General features: G+C 35.8%; 1 protein-coding gene across 3 annotated transcripts in view; it reads right to left on the bottom strand.

The window, feature by feature from the left end:
* Positions 1-21372, bottom strand: part of RSF1 (remodeling and spacing factor 1) — a 146008-nt gene that overhangs the window by 54170 nt on the left and 70466 nt on the right. For 2 of the 3 annotated variants that reach the window (XM_008524529.2, XM_008524530.2), the window contains exons 3-5: positions 16741-16833; positions 15330-15535; positions 5635-5789 (exon numbers count right to left, since the gene is read on the bottom strand). In XM_008524529.2, coding sequence (XP_008522751.2) covers positions 5635-5789; positions 15330-15535; positions 16741-16833 — 454 coding nt within the window. Of the gene's footprint in view, positions 1-5625; positions 5790-15329; positions 15536-16740; positions 16834-21372 lie in introns of those variants that run through there. The other variant, XM_070625791.1, reaches the window with a different exon arrangement.

Raw genomic sequence — 21372 nt, 5'->3', positions numbered from 1 at the left:
AATGCTGACACCAAATTCAAATTAAGAAAAATACACATGAAAATATATGTTCCCACAAAAATTTGTACATGAATGTTCACAGCAGCATTATTCAAAATAACCAAAAAGTGGAAACAACTCAAATGTCCACCAACTCATGAATGCATTAACACAATGTCTATCCATACAAGGGAATACTATTCAGTCAGAGAAAAGAATGAAGTACTGATATATGCAACAATATGGATGAATCTTGAAAACATTATGCCAAGTGAAAGAAGTCAGACATGAAAGGCCACATATTATATGATTCCACTTATATGAAATGTTAGAACAGGCAAATCCATAGCGACAGAAAGTAGATTAATGGTTTCCAGGGGTAAATTAAGGGTAGGGAAAAATGGCAACTGCTTAATTGTTACAAGGTTTCTTTCTGGGGTGATGGAAATGTTCTGGAATTAGATAGTAGTTATGGTTCTACAACATTGTGAATATACTGAAAAACCACTGAATGGTACACCCTTGAAAATGGTGAATTTTATCTTAGTTTTGTTTTGGTTAAACAAAGCAGCACTGTACAAACCAAAATAAACATGTTTTCAGGCCAAATTAGGTTTGCAAGCTAAACTGCCAGTCTGTAATTCCTATTCTTTACTAGAGATTCTCAAATGATACTGTTTTCTCATTCTACATGCAGGCAGAAGTGTATGACTGCAAAAATTAACAAAAGGAGAGTCTTTTTGTAATTAGTAGAAAAAAACTAAATTAAAGGTAAGGATTTCCCCCAACTTTGGTCTACCCTGTAAAAGCTCCTTTTTAACTTTTTGGTCCCTTCTAAATTAGAATACAGTATCTAACACAGAGAGAAGACATATATTAAACTTCATGGTGTTCTTCATGGTGTTCTATAAGCACAGTAACTTCCAGGTTGTGTACCATCTGAAATTATATCCTGAGTCTTGACAGACATAGAATGGCTTAAGTGACACCTAACACTCCCTTCAAAATCTATCATAGTCTGAGAATAACAATTCAACAAGTATGTGATAGCTTCAAGCTTGGCAGTATGACTGACACTAATATAAGTGGGATAAAAATAGTATAATAAGTGCTAACAGAGCTCAGAAAAGAGATCAAGAAGGTGGGATTCCAGATGGCCCTAAGTATAACTGGAATTTCCACAGTGGAGGAACAGAATCTCAGGAAGATAAGAGCATGACAAAGACACAGAAGCAATGCCCACGACATAGGGAGAAAATAAATGCCTGTAGATGACCTGGAACCAGTGATCATGTAAGGAAATAGTAGGAGATAACTCTAGAAAGATAGGTTGAGGCTAGACTGTGAGATTCTGAATGCCAGTCTAAGAAATTCAGACCTTTTCAGAAAGCAATTCTAATTATCTTTGAAACAAAAAGGCAATTTAATTATTCAACTGATGAATTTTTTTAGGACATACGATGTCGTTTTTGGATTTTTTTTGCCCACTTTTATAGGTAATGTATTTCTCCTCGGCACTCGTACAAAAAATCATCTTACTAAGGTTAGATACAAAGCATGGCAATTTAACTGATGATTACAGAAAACTCTATTTTAGCTGCAAGAATGGCTGTTTTATTCTTTCTCCAGCTCCTATTTATTTTTCCTTCTTGATGTTTGATTTTCAAATATTCAACCATACAATTTTTAACTTTTGTCACATTTTCCTTTACTACTCTATGTTAGACATTCTCTAGGACTGCTTCCAGCTTTTAACCTACTCCCTCTGACCCCTACCCACCTAAGGGCAATGTTTATTTATACCCGAGAGTAATAAAAATGACAAACCAGAATCATATTTCTTTGTTTTGCCATCGAACAAAATATAATAACTATATCCGAAAAGATGGAGTAATAGATAGGGCTTTGGGGGCTGAATAAAACTGTCTACTCCTACAAATTATGTGTAAGTGCAGCATCAAAAGTGCACGGCCTCTGAAGAAAGATTAAAGACTGCCCAGGTGTGAATATTGGGTGTGCCACTAACAGGCTTTGTGACCTTGGGAGAGTTACTTAAACCTCTCCTCATCTCATTTCTCTTGTTTGCAAAAAAGGAAATAACAATGTAATACCTATTAGGGTGTTGTGAAGATGATATGACTTGATATATGTAAAGCTCTGAGAACAGTGCTTGGCACATGGTAAATGGTATGTGTTAGCCATTTAATCCACAATAGAGTAAGCTTCACAAAAGCAAGAGTTACAGTCTGCTTTGTTTACTGAATGTCTATGGCTAAAATCATGTTTGGTACATAACAGGTGCACAATAAGTATTTGCTGAATGAATGAATGCGTAAGAAATACTTTGCTGGTAACAGTAAGAGAAACAGAAGAGACTATTTAAAAGAGAAAAACAGAGAGAATTAAATGTCTTGCTCCTCCCTTACTTTTTCAAAAGATGTCCTCCCCCACAGACTTTCTCTTAATTGTGTTGAGTGTTATTAATTGTACTTTCTCTTAACAATGTTCAGTTATAATATCAGCATTCATTGAGGGAGATTTTCAGAAACAGCTGTATGAAAGTCTTTGCTGTATTTGTTTCCAAGGTTAGGAGACCGCCCTTACAACCCCACTACTCAAAGTGTGGTCCTCTGACCAGCAGCACCAGCAGCACCTGGGTCCTTGTTAAAAGGAAAATCAGCAGACTCACACAAGACTGACTGAATCAGCTTTTCGATTTAAAAAAAGATCACCAGGTGAAGAGCATGCACATTAAAATTTGAGACGTAAGCTCTAGATCACTCTAGTTAAAGAGAACAGGCTTTATGAGGATCAGGGTTCAAATCTAGGCTCTGACACTTTATTATCTATATGACTTGGGGCAAGTTTATAAACTTCTCAATAGCTTCATCTGTAAAACTGAAACAACAATAGTGGTTATCTCAAAGAGTTGCTATGAAGATTAAATGAAAATGAACAAGCCTCATTTGGTAGACTACAAAGAAACAGGATAAGCCCAACAAATGTTAGCTGCTCTTACTGTTGAAATCCCCACTCCTCTAAGGCCCCACAGTGAAATTTTAGAATTAAACACTAGGAAGAACTTTACTCAGCAAATTGTTTGCTTAGTTTTTCTTTCTGATTAAAACTACACAACGAGTCTGCCTTCAAGATCAGTGTCAAATTTAAGTTCACCTAACAGGAATAATTGTCTCTTAAATTACTATTATCTTGCTCTCTTTTTCCAATTTATATTCTCTATGGTCTTGATTTTCACTGTGTATGAGAATAAGCAAATACACAAATGAATGACCAACCCGAATGACCAAATAAACAAACAATATTAAGTCTAAACTCAACTAATCCTTAGGGAATGCTACTAAAAAAATCTGGAAATTCATTAGGGGGTACAGACTACTTTAAAATTATTAAGCTTTACTGAAGTAACCTACAAATTGAATTATTTAGAAAAGAATTTTTCAAATCAGAAATATGGCTTACGAATAAAACCACCACAGATTTTGAAATCATATAAACACTGGTCAAAGGAGGACAATAATCAGGAGTTTTCCTAAAAACAATGCTTAATATGTAGGAACATTATATCCTACATTAAAAGGCACAATTACTTGTTTTCAAGCAATGCTTGCAGCTAGGGAATGACTTTATGGAAGGTTTCCTCAAAGTAGCAAATGAGGTAAGAACATACTGCCTTAGGGTTCTAACAGAAACAGCAGAGGAAAACTAAAAGCAAAGGAAGAAAGCATGATAAGGAGAGTAAATCCCTTCCCTTGTCATTAAAAGGTATGTCATCAACAAAAAGTATTAACTGAAAACAACGTCAGACAAAATTTCACTTGGTTTCTTTCCTTCTAGAAAGGTTAGGATTTGATCTGCTTAGTCAACCAAATTAAAAAACTCAGCTAGGAAATAAGGTTTAATAATTGTTAATTAGTGTAGACTTAAGAGTTTGCTAAGTACAACCAAAAAACAAAACAAAAAGCTCAATTAAAAAATGGGTAAAAAACCTGAATAAATATTTTTCCAAAGAAGACATACAAATGGCTAATAAATACATAAAAAGGTATTCAATATCACTGGTCATTATGCAAACGCAAATCAAAACCACACTGAGATACTATCTCACATCCATCAGAATGGCTATCATTAAAAATAAAACAAAACAAAAACAAAAACCAGAAAATAACAAGTAATGGGTAGGATGCAAAGAAAGTGGAATACCTATGCATTACTGGTGGGAATGTAAAATGGTGCAGCAGCTACGGAAAACAGTATGCTGCATCCTCAAAAAATTAAAAATAGAACAACCATATGATCCAGCAATTCCATTTCTGGGTATATACTCAAAAAAAATGCAAGTAGTGACTCCAACAGATATTTGAACACCCACGATCACAGCAGCATTATTCACAATAGCCAAAAGTTGGAAGAAACCCAAGTGTCCACTGACAGGTGAACAGATAAACAAAACGAGTTGTATATATACAATGGGATATTATTCAGCCTTAAGAAGGAAGGAAATTCTGGCATATGCTCCAACACGGATGGACACTGAAGACACTATGCTCAGTGAAATAAGCCATCACAAATGAACAAATATTGTATGATTTCTCAGATATAAGGTTCCCAGAGTTAGTCAAATTCATAGAGACAGAAAGTAGAATGGTGAGTGCCAGGGGCTAGTAGGAGGGGAAAATGTTGAGTTAGTATTTAGTGGGTACAGAGTTGTAGTTGAGCAAGATGACTCTAGAGATGGATGATGGTGATGGTTGTACAACAATGTAAATGTACTTAATGCCACAGAATTGTACTTAAAAATAATAAATTTTATGTTATGTATATTTTACCACAATAAGAAAATTGTTTGCCAAGTATCTTTGCATTCTTAAATTAGTAAAAGATACTATATTTTGATGATCTGAAAATTTTTTATTTAAATTTTTTTTTTTTTTAGAAGATCAGCCTTGAGCTAACTACTGCCAATCCTCCTCTTTTTGCTGAGGAAGACTGGTCCTGAGCTAACATCCATGCCCATCTTCCTCTACTTTATATGTGGGACGCCTACCACAGCACGGCTTGCCAAGCGGTGCCCTGTCTGCACCCAAGATCCAAACTGGCAAATCGTGGGCCACCAAAGCGGAATGTGTGCACTTAACCACTGTGCCACCGGGATGGCCCCTATTTAAATTTTTTAATGTTTAATATACAAGAGCAAAGTACTCAATGGTTTCTTGCTACTGCTGCTCTTTCTTTTTGTGAGGAAGATTGGCCGTGAGCTAACATCTGTTGCAACTCTTCCTCTTTTTCTGCTTGAGGAAGATTAGCCAAGAGCTAACATCTGTGCCAATCTTTCTCTATTTTGCATGTGGGTTGCTGCCTCAGCATGGCTGGCCAATGGTGTAGGTCTGCACCCAGAATCTGAACCTGTGAACCCGGGCCGCCAAAGCAGAACGTGCCGAACTCAATCACTCACCATGGGGCCAGCCCACCATTGCTTCTTTTTTTTCATTAAATAAAAGAAAAATCAATCTCCCTTTACCGGAATGCTTCCAATTTTTCAAGTTGAGAGAATTCCAATTTATATAGATGGGAAGAGGAATGGAAGAAGAGAGAAGAAATTACAAAACAAAGTAAAACAAAACACACAAAAAAAACCTTGTTTAGGTGTTTCTTCCTCCTTTTTATTCTCCTCATCCTCCAAGCTGGGACTTTCCCGGGAAGAGCTGTCCTGTTGGCTAGAATTTTTCAATAGGACAGGATCGATTTGTGCTTTCAGGAGGGCAAGAGTCTCAGCCAACTCGTTTCGATTTCTAAACAAGGGAAAAAATAAGACAGCATAAAAATCTTTCTTCTGTTCTAAGAGCTTTCAGAATAACACCTATTAGAAATTAAAATTAAAAAAACACATTACAACATCCAAAACACTGGTACAGCTAACCCTAATTAATCTTGAATTTTAAAATTAAGTATTAGGAATGAATACATATTAAAATACACTATTCTCCAAAGAGGTATCTTAGACTATTCCCTCTATTAATTAGAATGGCAATGCAAATGTCTTTGGCTGAAAAGAAAGGTAAGAACAAACAAACAAAAATCAAAGTTTGAGAATATTTTAAAGTACTATGCAACCTCTAAGGAGTATAAAATCAATGTAAAATTTGCTTGAAGAAGCATTTTTTTAACCAAATAATTCAAGTTCTTGATTCATCTGGATATAAGAATGCTTTTCCACTTACAGAGAGAATAACATTTGATATTGTTATAAAATTATGATGCAGATCTTTCTGAGTAATTATGGCAAAAAGTCAGTTCTAATAACACAGTTCAAACACCAAAGAATTTAGGTTACTAATGCTGTTTCATCAATTATAATTTACAACTGCAGGAAGGGAATTCAATTTGAATTAAAAATTCAAGAAAATCCCCAATAAATAAGATTCTACTCTATAAATTCTCTATTTTTACTAACAAAACCAGTGTTATGGTCAATTTAAATGCCACTTAAAAGTAAGAAAATTCACTTGGATATTTGTCCTGCTCAGATAAGCTGTGTGAAATGGTGACGATACACAGGAAACTCTGGACTGTGAGTTGGGAAAGTTAGTTCTAGACCCACCACTACGTTAACTGATCAGCACCATGATCTTCCCGTGTTCTCAAAGCACGGTGCACGCACTTCTACTTCTATGTAGTTAGTATTAAGCTGAAATCACTTGCTTTCTATCTGTTATGCCACATACGCTCTCTATCCTCCTTTCCCTTTCCACCTCCATCCCAGCTAAACTCTATTGCTTGAGAGCAGGGACACTGCCTTATGAAGCAGGCTCTAAAAAAAATATGTAACGAGGGGCCAACCCCGTGGCCGAGCGGTTAAGTTCGCACACTCCGCTTCAGCAGCCCAGGGTTTCCCTGGTTCGGATCCTGGGCACCGACATGGCACCACTCATCAAACCATGCTGAGGCGGCGTCCCACATGCCACAACTGGAAGGACCCACAACTTAAAATAGACAACTATGTCACCGGGGGGCTTTGGGGAGAAAAAGGAAAAGTAAAAATCTTTAAAAAAAATTGTTTAAAAAAATATATATATAATGAATAAATAGAATCCTTGTCCCTAAACTAGATGGTTACATGGCCCTGGACAGGTCATATATCTTCATCTATAAAAGATCGGATTCTTTGAGTATTATTAAATTGCCCTCCTAAGGAAAGTAATAAAATCGCCACTGATGGACATCTTTCAGAAATTAAAATGACAATAGTTTTATCTTTGTGTATGGGAATGAATACACAGGTTTATATATATTATAAATATCATATGAGAACACATAATAAAATGAACAATTTAGAATTTATTTATTTAATAATAGAAGGTTAGATTAGATGCTCTTTCAAGATCCTGTCTGGTACTGCCTCCACTTTACAAAAAGGAAAATTAAAACTCACAGATGTTAAATAAAGTTTTGGCAAAGTTCCTATCTCCTAACTTCATAACACCAACCTGCTTCTAACCTAAGGCTCTATCTACTTAACGTTATTACTTCTCATATTTCATGGAGAATTTCATATGTAATAAGTGCTTTAACATATTGTTATCTTTGAAGTCATGCTGGGAACTGAAGAATATATTGAAGCTTTTCACTATACCTATTTTAAAAAAACTTCCAACCATTAGAAGAGAGCCAATAGTGCTCAATTATTGTCAATAGTGTCAATTATTTCTACTACTCTAAGCAACCAAGGAGTTTGGCAGAAAAATTTATTAAAGAACTCTCTAGAAGGCTTTTAACCTGACTACTGTGTTAAAACACAAGCCTAAGGTAGTTATTATATAAAGAGAGAAAACTACCCATCTTTGGATTTCTATTTTGATCTAACAATTAGATTTAGTATTCTAAATAATTTTTTTAGATCCTACTTTTGAACTAGTCAGAGGGAATTTTTATAAACATACATATATTCAAATTATACCCAAATTTCTTACCACTATCTACAGGACCTTTTAGAGTAGACTATGACTCTAACAACAATTCAGTTGCTTTGCCCTCCCTCCCTCCACTGCTTTCTTTTCCCTAAAACATTTCCTCATTCAGGCATATTGAATCAGATGTATTTCTCCAAAATATCCTGCTGTCTTAGGATGTCAGGTGTTTGCACTTCTGTTTTCTTAACCTGGAATGTGTTCCCCACAGCTAAGTCCAATTACTCTTTCAAAGACAAGCACAGAATGGATAAATAATGTGGTATATCCATAAAGGGAATATTATGAACCATAAAAAGAAGTGAAATATTGATTCTTACTACATAGATGAACCTTGAAAACATTATGCTATCTGAAAGAAGCCAGACACAAGGGCCACATATTGTATGATTCTATGTATATGAAATGTCTTGAAGAGGCAAATTAAAGAAACAGAAAGTAGACTGATGGCTGACATGGGCTAGGCAAAGGGAGAAGTGTGAATAACTGCTAATGTACAGGGTACAGGCTTTCTTCATGGGGTGCAGAAAATGTCCTGGAGTCAGACAGTGGTGATGATTACACAACTTTGTGAATATACTAAAAACCACTTAACTGTATTAAAATAAAGTGATGATGGCTTGGACAAGAATGTGGCTATGAAGGGGATGAGGGATGATCAAACACACTGGATATATTTTGCACAGACAGCTGATTGGATTTGCTGACGGACTGGACATGAAGTGACAGAAAAAGAAAAGTCAAGGATGTGCCTCCAAGGTTTTGGATCCAAGTAACTGAAAAGGATGTGGCTGCTCAACTGAGACAGGACAAACACGTTGAGGTGGGAAAGGTTACAAGCTCAGTTTTGGGCAGATTGACTGATTTTGACTTAACATATCTTAAAAGATTACAAACTCTTGTATTTTCCTTTCTGTACCCAAAGTTAATCTAGACTTTGGTGAAATGGAGCATATCATCCTAATTTATTATTGCAGAATATGCTTCTTCCTAGTCTAGGGGTTGTTTAGAATTTGAGATAGTGATTAAACCTTTCAGAAGCAATTGAGCTGATAGTCCAATTCAATAAAAAACAACAAAAATGGGGCTGGCCCTGTGGCTCAGTGGTTGAGTTCACGCGCTCCACTTTGGCAGCCCAAGGTTTCACTGGTTCGCATCCTGGGCATGGACATGGCACCGCTCATCAGCCATGCTGAAGCAGCACCCCACATAGCACAACCAGAGGCACTCACAACTAGAATATACAACTATGTACTGGGGGCTTCGGGGAGAAGGAGAAAAAAAACCAAAACAGACAAAACAAAAACAAAGCCAAGCACAGGTATCATCTAATGCCAAGTATAGGTTAGGTACCTGGTTGGTCAATGAAAACTGTACACACTATTCAGAATTCAGTTTTGTTTTGTTTGGCGAGGAAAATTGGCCCTGAGCTAACATCTGTGCCAGTCTTCCTCTATTCTCTACGTGGGATGCCACCACAGTGTGGCTTAATAAGCATTGTGTAGCACTGCACCTGGGCTCCAAACCTGTGAAACCCCAGGCTGCCAAAGTGGAGCACACAACCTTAACCACTATGCAACTGGGCTGACTCCAGAATTCAGTTTTTAGAAAGTGATTGTCAAACCATTACCAATTCTTAAAATATTTTAATTGAGGTATAATTTATATATTTTGAAATAAAAAGAAGATCTTAAGTGTTCAGTTTATCAGTTTTGACAAATGCATACATCTGTGTAATCCACATCTCTAACAAGATAAAGAACATTACCATCACCACAGAAAATTCCCTCCTGCCCTATCCTACTCAATTCCTCTCCTCCACCCAAAGCCAAAAAGAATCAGAACTTGGATGATTGTAACTAGAGATCAGTTTAGTTAACTCCAGAACGTCTTAACAAATGGAATCAAATGATAGGTACTTTCTGGCTTCTTTCACATTATGCTTTTGAGACAAATTCATACAGTTGCATGCATCATAGTCATTTCTTTTTACTCCTTAGTAGTAATCCATGTATGAGGACTATTATGAATAAAGATGCTATGAACATTACTATACAAGGCTTTTTGTAAACATGTGTTTTCCTTTCTCTAAGATAAACATCTAGGAGTGAAATCGCTGGGTTATGGGATAACAGTTTGTTTAACATTTGAAGAAACTGCCAAACTGTCTTCCAAAGTGGTTATACCATCTTACATTCCCACCAGCAAGGTGTAAAAATTCCAGTGGGTCTACATTCTTGCTAACACGTGGTGATGTAAGTCATTTCATTTTATTCATTCTAGTGGAAGTAAAGTGGTATCTCATTATGGTTTAAATCGGGAATTCTCTGAGGAACAATGATGTCAAACACTTTTTCATGTGAATATTGGCTGTATGTATATACTCTTTAAAGTAACTATTTAACAGTCTGCATAAGACTTTATCCTCCTTAGCCAACTTGGTATAAAAGCACTTTCAGGAGGCCCTCTCTGATCTTGAAGAATAAGCTAACAGAGTTTGGTCTAAGATTTGCAAAAATTTTCTCATCATTAATAACCAAATACTATCACTTTGTGGGGTTCATATTTTTTGCTTATCTTTTTCACTCCTCAAGAAATTCTCTAGACATACCCCCTAGTGTAAATTAATAGCATTTATAACATGTTATTTGATCAGATGTTAAGAAATATTTTTCTGTACTTTCATCCTCTTTCATTGAGGCCTAAAGTAGAGACAAAATAATGGTGACAAATACTATCCCTCCACAGCAATTCTGTTTTGAACATTAATTGGAAGAAGTGGGACACTGACTACAGCTTATATATTTTTGTTTTTGAAATCTATTATAATTCTTGGTTAAACCATAAAAACATGCCACTTTTGTAGCTTAAAATGTTCAAATGTTGGCAATTTCATGTGATTCAGTGAAACTGAACCACTTTTACTCTTTTCTAAGTAACTTACTAAATCCCGTTGTTTAAACTTAAAATATAATTCTTTATATATCAGTCAACTACCATATATCCATGTCATATATACTTATATTATGAATTTTACAACAAATGGAAATTGCTACTTGGAAGTTTTAAGACTATGATGATGTTATGGTATTAATTTTTTTTTAAGATTTTTTTTTTTAGACCAGTTTTAGGTTCACAGCAAAACTGAGAGGAAGGTACAGAGATTTCTGAAATACTTCCTACCACTGAACAGGCACAGCTTCCCTCATTAACAACATCCCCACTGAAGAGGTATATTTGTTGAAATCTTGAACCTACTCTGACACATAATTACCACCCAGAGTCCATATACATTAGAGTTCAGTCTTGGTGTTGTACATTCTATGGATTTGGACAAATACATACTGGCTTGTATCCCTCATTATGGTATTATACAGAGTAGTTTCACTGCCCTAAAAATCCTCTGTACTTCACTGATTCATCCCTCCCTCCCCTCTAAACCCTGATAACCCCTAATCTTTTTACTATCTCCATAGTTCTGCCTTTTTCAGAATGTCATATAATTGAAATCATAGAGTTCATTTCAGACTGCCTTCTTTCACTTATTAATATGATTTAAGCTTCCTTCATGTCTTTTCATGGTTTGACAGCTCATTTCTTTTTAGTGCTGAATAATATTCCATTGTCTGGATGCACGACAGTTTATCCATTTATCTACTGAAGGATATCTTGATTGCTTCCAAGTTTTGGCAAGTATGAATAAAGCTGCCATAAACATCCTTGTGCAAGTTTGTGTGGAGATAGTCTTCAATCCTCTGGGCAAATACCAAAGAGTATGACTGCTGGATCATATGGTAATGATTAACTGTAAGAAACCACCAAACTGTCTTCCAAAGTGGCTGTGCCATTTTGCACTCCCACCAGCAATGAATGAGAGTTCCTATTGCTCCAGAATTTTGTGGTGTCAGTGTTCTAGATTTTGGCCATTCTAATAGGTGTGTAGCAGTATTTTAAGGTAGTTTTAATTTACATTTCCCTGATGACATATGATGTGGAGAATTTTTTCATGCGCTCATATGCCATCTGTATATCTTCTTTGGCAAGGTGTCTGTTAAAGTCTTTAAGCCATTTTTTAATCAGGTTGGTTGTTTTCTTATTGTTTTGTTGTAGTTGTTGTTGTTGTTGAGGAAGACTGGCCCTGAGCTAACTTCACTTTATATGTGGGATGCCTGCCATAGCATGGCTTGATAAGTGGTGCATAGGTCCATGTCCAGGATCTGAACCTGCAAACCTCAGGCTGCTGAAGCAGAGTATGCAAACTTCACCACTACACCACCGAGTTGGCCCCTCTTACTGTTAAATTTTAAGAGTTTTTTGTATATTTTGGATAATAGTCCTTTATCAGATATGTCTTTTGTAAATATTTTCTCCCAGTCTGCAGCTTAGCTTTTCATTATATTGACAGCATCTTTCACAGAGCAGAAATTTTTAAATTTAATTAAGCTAAGCTTATCAATTCTTTCTTTCATGGATTGTGCCTTTGGTGTTGTATCAAAAATTATCACCAAAACAAGGTCATCTAGATTTTCTTGTGTGTTACCTTCTTGGAGTTTTATAGTTTTGCATTTTACATGTAGGTCAGTGATCCATTTTGAGTTAATTTTTCTAAAGTTGTAAGGTCTGTGACTAGATTCAATTTTTTGCATGTGGATGTCCAGTTGTTCCAGCACCATTTGTAAAGATTATCTTTTTCCCCACCATATTGCCTTTGCTGCTTTGTCAAAGATCAGTTGACCATATTTATGTGGGTCTACTTCAGGGCTCCCTATTCTAGTCCATCAATCTATTTGTCTATTCTTTCGCCAATATACCACTTTCTTAATTACTGTAGCTTTACAGTATGTTGTGAAGTCAGGTAGTGTCAGTCCTCCAACTTTGTTCTTCTCCTTCAATGCTGTGTTGGCTATTCTGGTTCTTTTGCCTCCATGTATAAATTTTGGAATCAGTTGGTCAATAGACAGAAAATAATTTGCTGGGATTTTGATTGGGATTGCACTGAATCTATAGATTAAGCTGAGAAGAAATGACATGTTGACAATATTAAGTGTTCCTATCCATGAACGTGGAATCTCTCTCCACTTAGTTCCTCTTTGATTTCTTTCATCAGAGTTTTGTAGTTTTCCTCATATAGATTTACTCATATTTTGTTAATTTATATCTATGTATTTCAATTTTGAAGGAGCTAATGTAAATGGTATTGTGTTTTAATTTCAGATTCCAACACACATGTTCATTGATGGCATATAGGAAAGCAACTGACATCTGTGTATTAAACCTTGCATCCTGCAACCCTGCTATAATCACTTATTAGTTTCAGGAGGTTTTTTTGTTGAGCCATTCTTTCAGATTCTCTACATAGACAATCATGTCATTTGTAAACAAGGACAGCTGTATTTCTTCCTTCCCAATCTGTATATCTCTTATTTCCTTTTCCTGTCTTATTGCATGGGCTAGGACTTCTGGGAATGTTAGTGTGATAATCAGGTGTTTAGAATTTGGCTTTAATTACCTGACATCAGAGTCAATAAACCCAATGGTTTCTTATAGGTACCAAATATACATATTTGGGAAAAGTTGCCTGGCATATTTGCAGATAGGAATACATATATTCAGAGATATTCTTCAAAAAGGTTAAAAATAACCTGGCATCAGTTCTCTAAAGAAATTTGTGGTTGTTAATATGAGAAAACTGTGTTCAAGCATTCTATTTAAGCACTTGCTTCTGAACAAGTGCCACATACACCATTTTATGTTTATCATAAAGAGATTTTCATACACGAAAAGAAGATTTAAAAAAATGAAAGGCAGAAGCACAGAAAATAAAACCTGGGAGAATGGTCAAGGATGAGAACAGGTGAAAGCAACATCAATGGAATTTCATCTTTTCCTTTCTACTGATAAATATTTCTTCTATGAAGAAACTAAGTTTCAGTCTTTGGGGTTAGAAATGTAAGAAAAGCTGGCAGTTAAACCAGCTGGGAGAAAAGCAACAAATTTTTATTGACCATGTAGTATGGTCCTAGTATGATTTCTCATACATTCTTCACAACAACTCTACTGGTCAAGTACTACCTTCCTCATTTTAAAGTGCAGGAAAGAGAATATCGGAGACAGTTCAAGCTGTTAACTTGAAAATCTATGCTCTTTCTCTCACATCATACATTAGGATATGATCTACTTAAAACAGTGTACTTTAGAAATTGTTTTAAGCAGATACGACTGATCAAAATAATCACCATTATTTTCCTCTGTCACACGTTCTTCATCTACAAAGTGGGAGAGAATATCTTTTAAACAACTACATAAGATTTGTATAGGAAATAGTAGAAGTGGTGGTAAAACATCACGAATAGAACCTTATTCGATGCATGTATTCATACAGATGGTGAGTAAATTTTATTTCAGGACCACTTTGTTTATCTCCATTTAGTAAATTAACTACATGGAAAACCGTATTATAGTAAAGTTTTATAGCACATGAAAGAATCCCCCATGAGCTCATTCAATTTACGTTTATTCTTAAGGATGAAAGTTGAGCTTCTCTGATCCAAAAAGATATTCCAAATTTCTATGGATTTTCTCTCTTCAAAATCTTAATAATCACTAACAAAAATCTGCTAAAATCCAAAATGAGTGAAAACAGAAATGAGTTAAAGTCAAATGAGTTTTTCATAAACCAGTGGTTATATATCCATTATCTCTCCCTACTTTAGTTATAGATCCACTGATATTTTCAAAATTAATATAAACTGTAGGTATAAATAGAATAAATTCTAAATAATTAAGTTGTAAAGACAGAAAATTAGAGACACAAAGATTCTGAATAACAGTCTCAGTGTTACTTATTGATTAAAAAATGTATTTCACAAGTTTACATTAAATGTTTCTGTTCAAATGTATTTGTCAACATAAATAAGAAATCATGATTTTAAAAAAAGGATTATGGTAAAAGTTACTAAAGTAGCAAGGTGAATTGGCCAAATTAAAATAATTAGGAATATATAATGTCTAATAGGAAACAATAGTTAAATAAGAACTAAACAATACGTTTCTTGTATTTTTGTCTAACAATGTATTTTTCTGTGCCTATTATCTGTACATTATTATTTGTCAGATTCTGGCTTCCTAAAATACAAGCTATATGATCTGATATGGACCACAATGCTAAATATATTTATTTATTTGACAAATAATTCACTAAGTGCCCATAATGGATATTGTGCTGGGCACTAGGCTAGGTCCTGGAAATTCCCCAACCTCAAAAAAAGAGGCACCACTCCAGCTGCAGAGATTATATTCTGGCAGAGAAGAGAACAAAGTTAAGAAACACGCAAATAAACGTGAAAAGATTCCAACAAAAGATACCTGACAATGCATTTCCATGAAGAGCCATCTTGATCATCTTGTTCTTCTATGTACATTCTGACATTGTGATCTTGATCCAACTGGTACCAGTACATGAGGCCATCTTTGTCTCGGCCAATTGGCTGGAGACGCATGGTGTCGGCATCCTCCTCATTGATAATATTCTTGAATTTGAGATTGTCATCAAACTGACACTCGCAGAGGTACTGGAAAATAGTCATAACACGGCTTAAATTATCCCAGAAATGTTTCTCCATCACAGTAAACATGCTAAGCTCAACCACAGAGCTGATTCAGGGGCAGGAGTAGAAAGAACAGGTGCAGTTTATCCACCTTCCACCATCCTCTCCCCCTTTTACACAATCTGTTTAGAATAACCAATTTTAAAAAGATAAATTTTAAGTTATTTTAATATTACATAAATTTACAGGTTTAACACAATGACAAAAATCAAGTTATATTCAAAAGCACTGAGTCTGTTTGCACTAAAGTCTCCTAAATTGTCTCATGGTATAAAATTTTCAATGATTCTTTCTCTCATAAAGCTTTTAGATGAACACTGTTCTTGAAATGGCTGCCTGTTTTGAAAGCCTGAGACATATTCAGTTTTCAAGGGAAGAAGTCTCACGGATAGCTGCCTTGGGTGAATTCTCTTAATAAGAAGATATTCACATGACTAAATTGGAAGAACTGACTAATTTTTGTTGTACATTTTTGTATATGATTAGGGTAGAAAGTCAGATTTCTTCCCTGAGCCTCTCTGCCCAGGCAGATTATACATAAAGTTCCGATCACAGCCTCTTTGCCTTTGCCTATGTTATCTAGCCCAGAAGTCTCTCTTCTGTGAAGAGTATTTGTTTCCTTCATTACACTGGCCACCTTGCTAATAATTAGGACCAATACTCTGAAATGGGTGGGAAGAGAAAGGGAAATTCAAACCTGAAAAAATAAATCTACTTTGAGAAGACCTGTTTTAATCAAGTAGGTTTGGTTACATGAGAATTTTATTAAGTTCACAATTGCATGCCCCTAGTCATCTAGAAAACTAATTATCAAGTCACTAATTTACTAAATCAGTAAAAGATTAACCACAGTTTACAGTATTTGTTAGCAATGACTGTGAAGGCTGAAAACAATGAATAAAATTAATCTGAGGCAACTGCTTGCCCATTCTACTACCGTCCCTACAAGCAGAGATCATTAAACCTAGATATATTTGTGTACTGAAAAACAATCAAAAATAGTAATTTAAAGAATACACTCTTTTGTCAACAAAAAACAAAAAGAGAAAATCCACTATCCTTTTCCACTGAGAATAACAATTTCTACTTTCCAATTATTTTCCAATTAACCAGGAGTCAAAAGAAATTTTTTTAATTAAAACGACTGTAAAAAATAATAAATTTATTACCTTTAAGAGTGCTAGTTTGCATTCAACACTCATTTCAAGATAGCCCTTCTTCTCCATCTCCCATGCCCAGGTGCTATTAAACTCTTGGCATATCTGTCAGAGAAAGTTAATATCTTAATATATAAAAGCGATTTTTATTTACATTGGTAGTTTTGTTGTACAATTATGTTAACTATTCTTGCTAATACATACATATAATAAAGGGAAAAGTTTATACCAAACACAATCCAATTCAATTCCACCCAAAAATGCACACTACCTAAATACATCAGAAATGTTTACTATTGTCTGATGACTGAATTTAAGCTAAGCAGTGATCTCTGTAGCTCTCTCCTCTGCTCTCAAGAATTTTATACACACTTTCGTGGCACATTTATGCAAATGGAAGTAATTACTTGATTCTGTCTCTCCAAATGGCCTAGAAGCTCCTTGAGGGCAAGGACAATAGTTTATCCATCTCTATGCTTAGAGTGTAAGTAGGTTCAAAAAACATGCCAGATTGTAGACATATTTTTAATTAAGCCACTCTCAAACTCAAGTTTTCCTATTTTTGGGTAAAAATTCCATCGCTTGGCATTTGAGACCTTCTATAACGTGGCATTAACTTAAATGTCTAGGCTTCTCCCTATACAAGCATTTCAGGCAAACCAGAGCCACTGTAACAGGCTAAGGAGAGAAGATTTGGATAACCCCTCTGCTCAATAATAAAAACTAATCAGGAGAAATGCCATGGTTCTGTGACCCCTGTGAGCCAGTTTCTTCAGCAATAAAAGGGGAGTAGTGATAATTCTGATCTTAAAGGTTATGAAATAGGCATGAAAAATGATATAAAGTGCCTAGCAATTTCATGTTCTTTTTTCAATCCAAGAAGCAAAGAATATAACGAAGGTCAAGGGAGAAGAACCAACACAAGGGACAAGATTTCCCTGGAGCTTGGGCAATTGGCTAGACAGGCAGACAGGAGAAAAATGAGGAGGTAAACGGGACTGCTTGCAAGTGGCCCTCTTAGGAGGGCTACCCCTTTCCTATCCTGCACCAGTGTCATCTTTCTTTTACCAGTTTGTCTAATGAAATCACAGGAGATCACTGTCAGGATAGAAAAAGAAGATAAAGCAAGCAGTATGGCCAGGAACTAAATAATGGGGAAATCTTCAAAGGCACAAAGGAAGAATGAGCTTTCCATTCTCTGGAATAACCATACTTCCTCTGAGTGATAGCACCATACTTTGTAGAGAAAAAAAAAACTGAGGTATGTAGAGGAAAAGGAAATTTTTGAAATATTACACAGGGAAGACTTGAAAGTGATTATATCAAAAGCTGAAAAGGTCAGGATCTGAATAGACATTTTGCCAAAGAATATATACAAATGGCCAATAAGCAAAGAAAAAGATGATCAATATCATTAGTCACTAGGGAAATGCAAATAAAAACAACAATGAAATGCTACTTCACACCCATTAAGATAGCTGTAATCAAAAAGAAGGGTAATAGCCAATGGTGAGAATGAGGAGAGACTGAAATGCACACAGACTGTTGATGGGAATATAAAATGGTGTAGCTGCTTTGTAAAAAACCTTGGCAATTACTCAAAATGTTAACACTGAGTTACATAAGACTAAGCAATTTCATTCCTAGGTATTTACACAAGAAAAATGAAAATATATGTCCACATAAAAACTTGTACAAATGTTCATAGTAGTATTATTTAGAATAGCCAAAAGGTGGAAACAACTCAAATATCCACCAACTGATAAATGAATAAATAATATGTGGACTATCTATACAATGGAATTTTTACAGCCATAAAAAGGAAGGAAGGAGCTGGCCCTGTGGCATAGTGGTGAAGTTCTTGTGCTGTGCTTTGCGGCCCGGGGTTTGCAGTTTCAGATCCCAGGCGTGGACCTAGTACTGCTTGTCAAGCCAGGCTGTGGCGGCATCCCACATAAAGTAGAGGAAGACTCACACAGATGTTAGCTCAGGGACAATCTTCCTCAAGCAAAACGAGGAACATTGGCAACAGATGTGAGCTTGGAGCAAATCTTCCTCACCAAAAAAAAGAAGAATGCAGTAGTGATACATTCTATAGTATAAACGAACATTAAAAGCATTAAGTGAAAAAAAAAAAGACACAACAGGTCACATATTGTATGATTCTATGTATCTGAAATGTCCACAATAGTCAAATCCATGTAGACTAAAAGTTAATTAGTAGTTGCCAGGGGGTAGAAGGAGGAATGGGGAGTGACTGCTAATAGGTAGGAGATTTCTTTGTGGAGTGATAAAAATGTTCAAGAATTAAGATAATGGTGATGGTTGCGCATCCTTATGAACATACTAAAAAACAGTGAATTGTATATTTTAAAAGGGTGATTTTATGGTATGTGAATAATATCTATTTTTAAAAAAGAGAGAGAGTCAATAATGCAGAGCACAGCTTACAACCTGAATGAGGCATTATTCTGTGCTCTGCTGTACACCACACCCCAGAAGATGAGGACGTTGGCTGGCTAACAGGCCAGACGCCGAGCGTGAGGAAGCTCCTCTGCAATATCTGACAGGGGTCGAGACTGATGGAGCCCCAAAGCTTGACCAACAACCCAGGTAACAAGGCACAGCCAAAGGCGCATGGCGTCAAAGATACCAATACAACCGGACACCTACTGATTATCATTTACTGTGTGTGAAAGAGGAGAAAAGAGAGAGGTGGATACAGAGATAATTAAGATAAAGATCTCCGCCTTCACACTGCTTAGGTTCAATTTACTGACATTCTTTATTTATAGTGGTTAGGATGCAAAACTTTTGTTGTGCTGATATTCAGAGATAAACATGTTACTCACTTTCTGTTTCTTTAAGGGCAATGTAGACATATTACCGTGGTGTTTGAGGCCCATCCCCAAAAAATAACATTAGATTTGCCTGAATAGCCATAATCTATTGTTACCACAAACTAAACACTGCAAATAAAACTTGCAAATGAAGAGTACTCTAAATGACACTTAAATAATTCTTAATTATTTAATATATAGTCCTTAAGCAGGACTATATATCTATACCAGGAGGCAGCAAACTTTTTCTGTTAAGGGCCAAACAGGAAATAATTTAGGCTTTGTAGACCATACGGTCTCTTTTTCAACTATTCAACTCTGCTGTTATAATGCAAAAGCAGCCACAGAAAATATATAAATGAGTGAGCTTGGCTATGTTCCAATACCACTTTATTTATGGATAAGGAAATTTGAATTTCATATAATTTTTGTACGTCAACAATTCTCCCAACCATTTAAACATGTAAAAACCATTCTAAGTTTTTGAGCCATACATACACAGGCAGCAGGCCAGATCTGGTCCCTTAGCTATAGCTTACGTACAGTGCCAGAAACCAGAGTGTCTATCAAAGACGATCTACAACAGTTATTCTTTGGGTCCTTGAAACAAGGGGATCCCTATTAGATTGGTAATTCATACTACCTCCCCAAGCTCAACTTGATTCTGACCAAGTAGCCTTGTAATTATAATTTGGTTTTGCATACAATTTCTCTTTAGAGAATGTTCCAACATCCAAAACATGAATATACTGGTATAACATTTGTATTTATCACCATAAGTTATCATTCCATAACACTGATTTTATGTTTGATTATTTCCAAATCTGGTCAGGAAAGGTGTCAGACAAGGGTGCATTTTATCTCTCTGTTTAATCTGTATGCAGAACATACTATATGAAAAACTGGGCTAGACTCAGATGAAGGAGGAGTGAAAATTGGTGCAAGAAATATCAACAATCTAAGATATGCAGATGACACAATCTTACTGGCAGAAAGCAGCAATGACTTGAAATGACTCCTGAGGAAAGTGAAAGAAGAAGTGCCAAAGGAGGACTGCATTTGAATACTAAGAAGACAAAAATCATGACTACAGAAGAACTATACAACTTGAATGTAGACAATGAGGACACTGAAATTGTGAAATATTTTGTTTACCTTGGTTCGGTCATCAATTTAAATAGAGACTGTAACCAAGAAATCAACAGAAGACTGAGAGTTCGAAGTGCAGCAATGAAAGAATTAGGGAAGATCAAGTGTAAGGAAGTGTCATTGGTGACTAATGCCAAGATTATCCACACTCTCATATTCCCAATTACCATGTATAGATGCAAAAGCTGGTCAGTGAAGAAGTCTGACAAGAAAAAATTGATTCATTTGAAATACAGTGTTGGAGGAGAGTTCTACAAATACCCTGGACTGCCAGAAAGATGAACAAGTGGGTCCTAGAGCAAATTAGGCCTGAACTATTGCTTGAGGAAAAAATGATAAAACTGAGGCTGCCCTACTTAGGGCACATCATGAGAAGGAAAGGTTCTTTGGAAAAGACAATAATGCTGGGAAAAGTAGAAGGCAGGAGGAAAAGAAGACCCAATGTGAGATGGATTGACTCCAGAAAGGAAGCCACAGGCATGAGTCTACAGAAATTGACTAGGGCTATTCAGGACAGGACTTTGTGGACATCACTCATTCACAGGGTCACCAGGAGTCGCTGACTTGACGCCAACAAGAAGGCAGGAGTGTCTCTCTCAAGGACCTGAAGCCACTTCTTCGATCTGTAATCAGAAGGATAGGGCCTCCCAGATTC

This window comes from Equus przewalskii, chromosome 6 (genome assembly GCF_037783145.1).
Source record: "Equus przewalskii isolate Varuska chromosome 6, EquPr2, whole genome shotgun sequence".
In the NCBI taxonomy this organism is placed as follows: Eukaryota; Metazoa; Chordata; class Mammalia; order Perissodactyla; family Equidae; genus Equus; species Equus przewalskii.
This window is presented reverse-complemented; position numbering and strand designations above follow the sequence as displayed.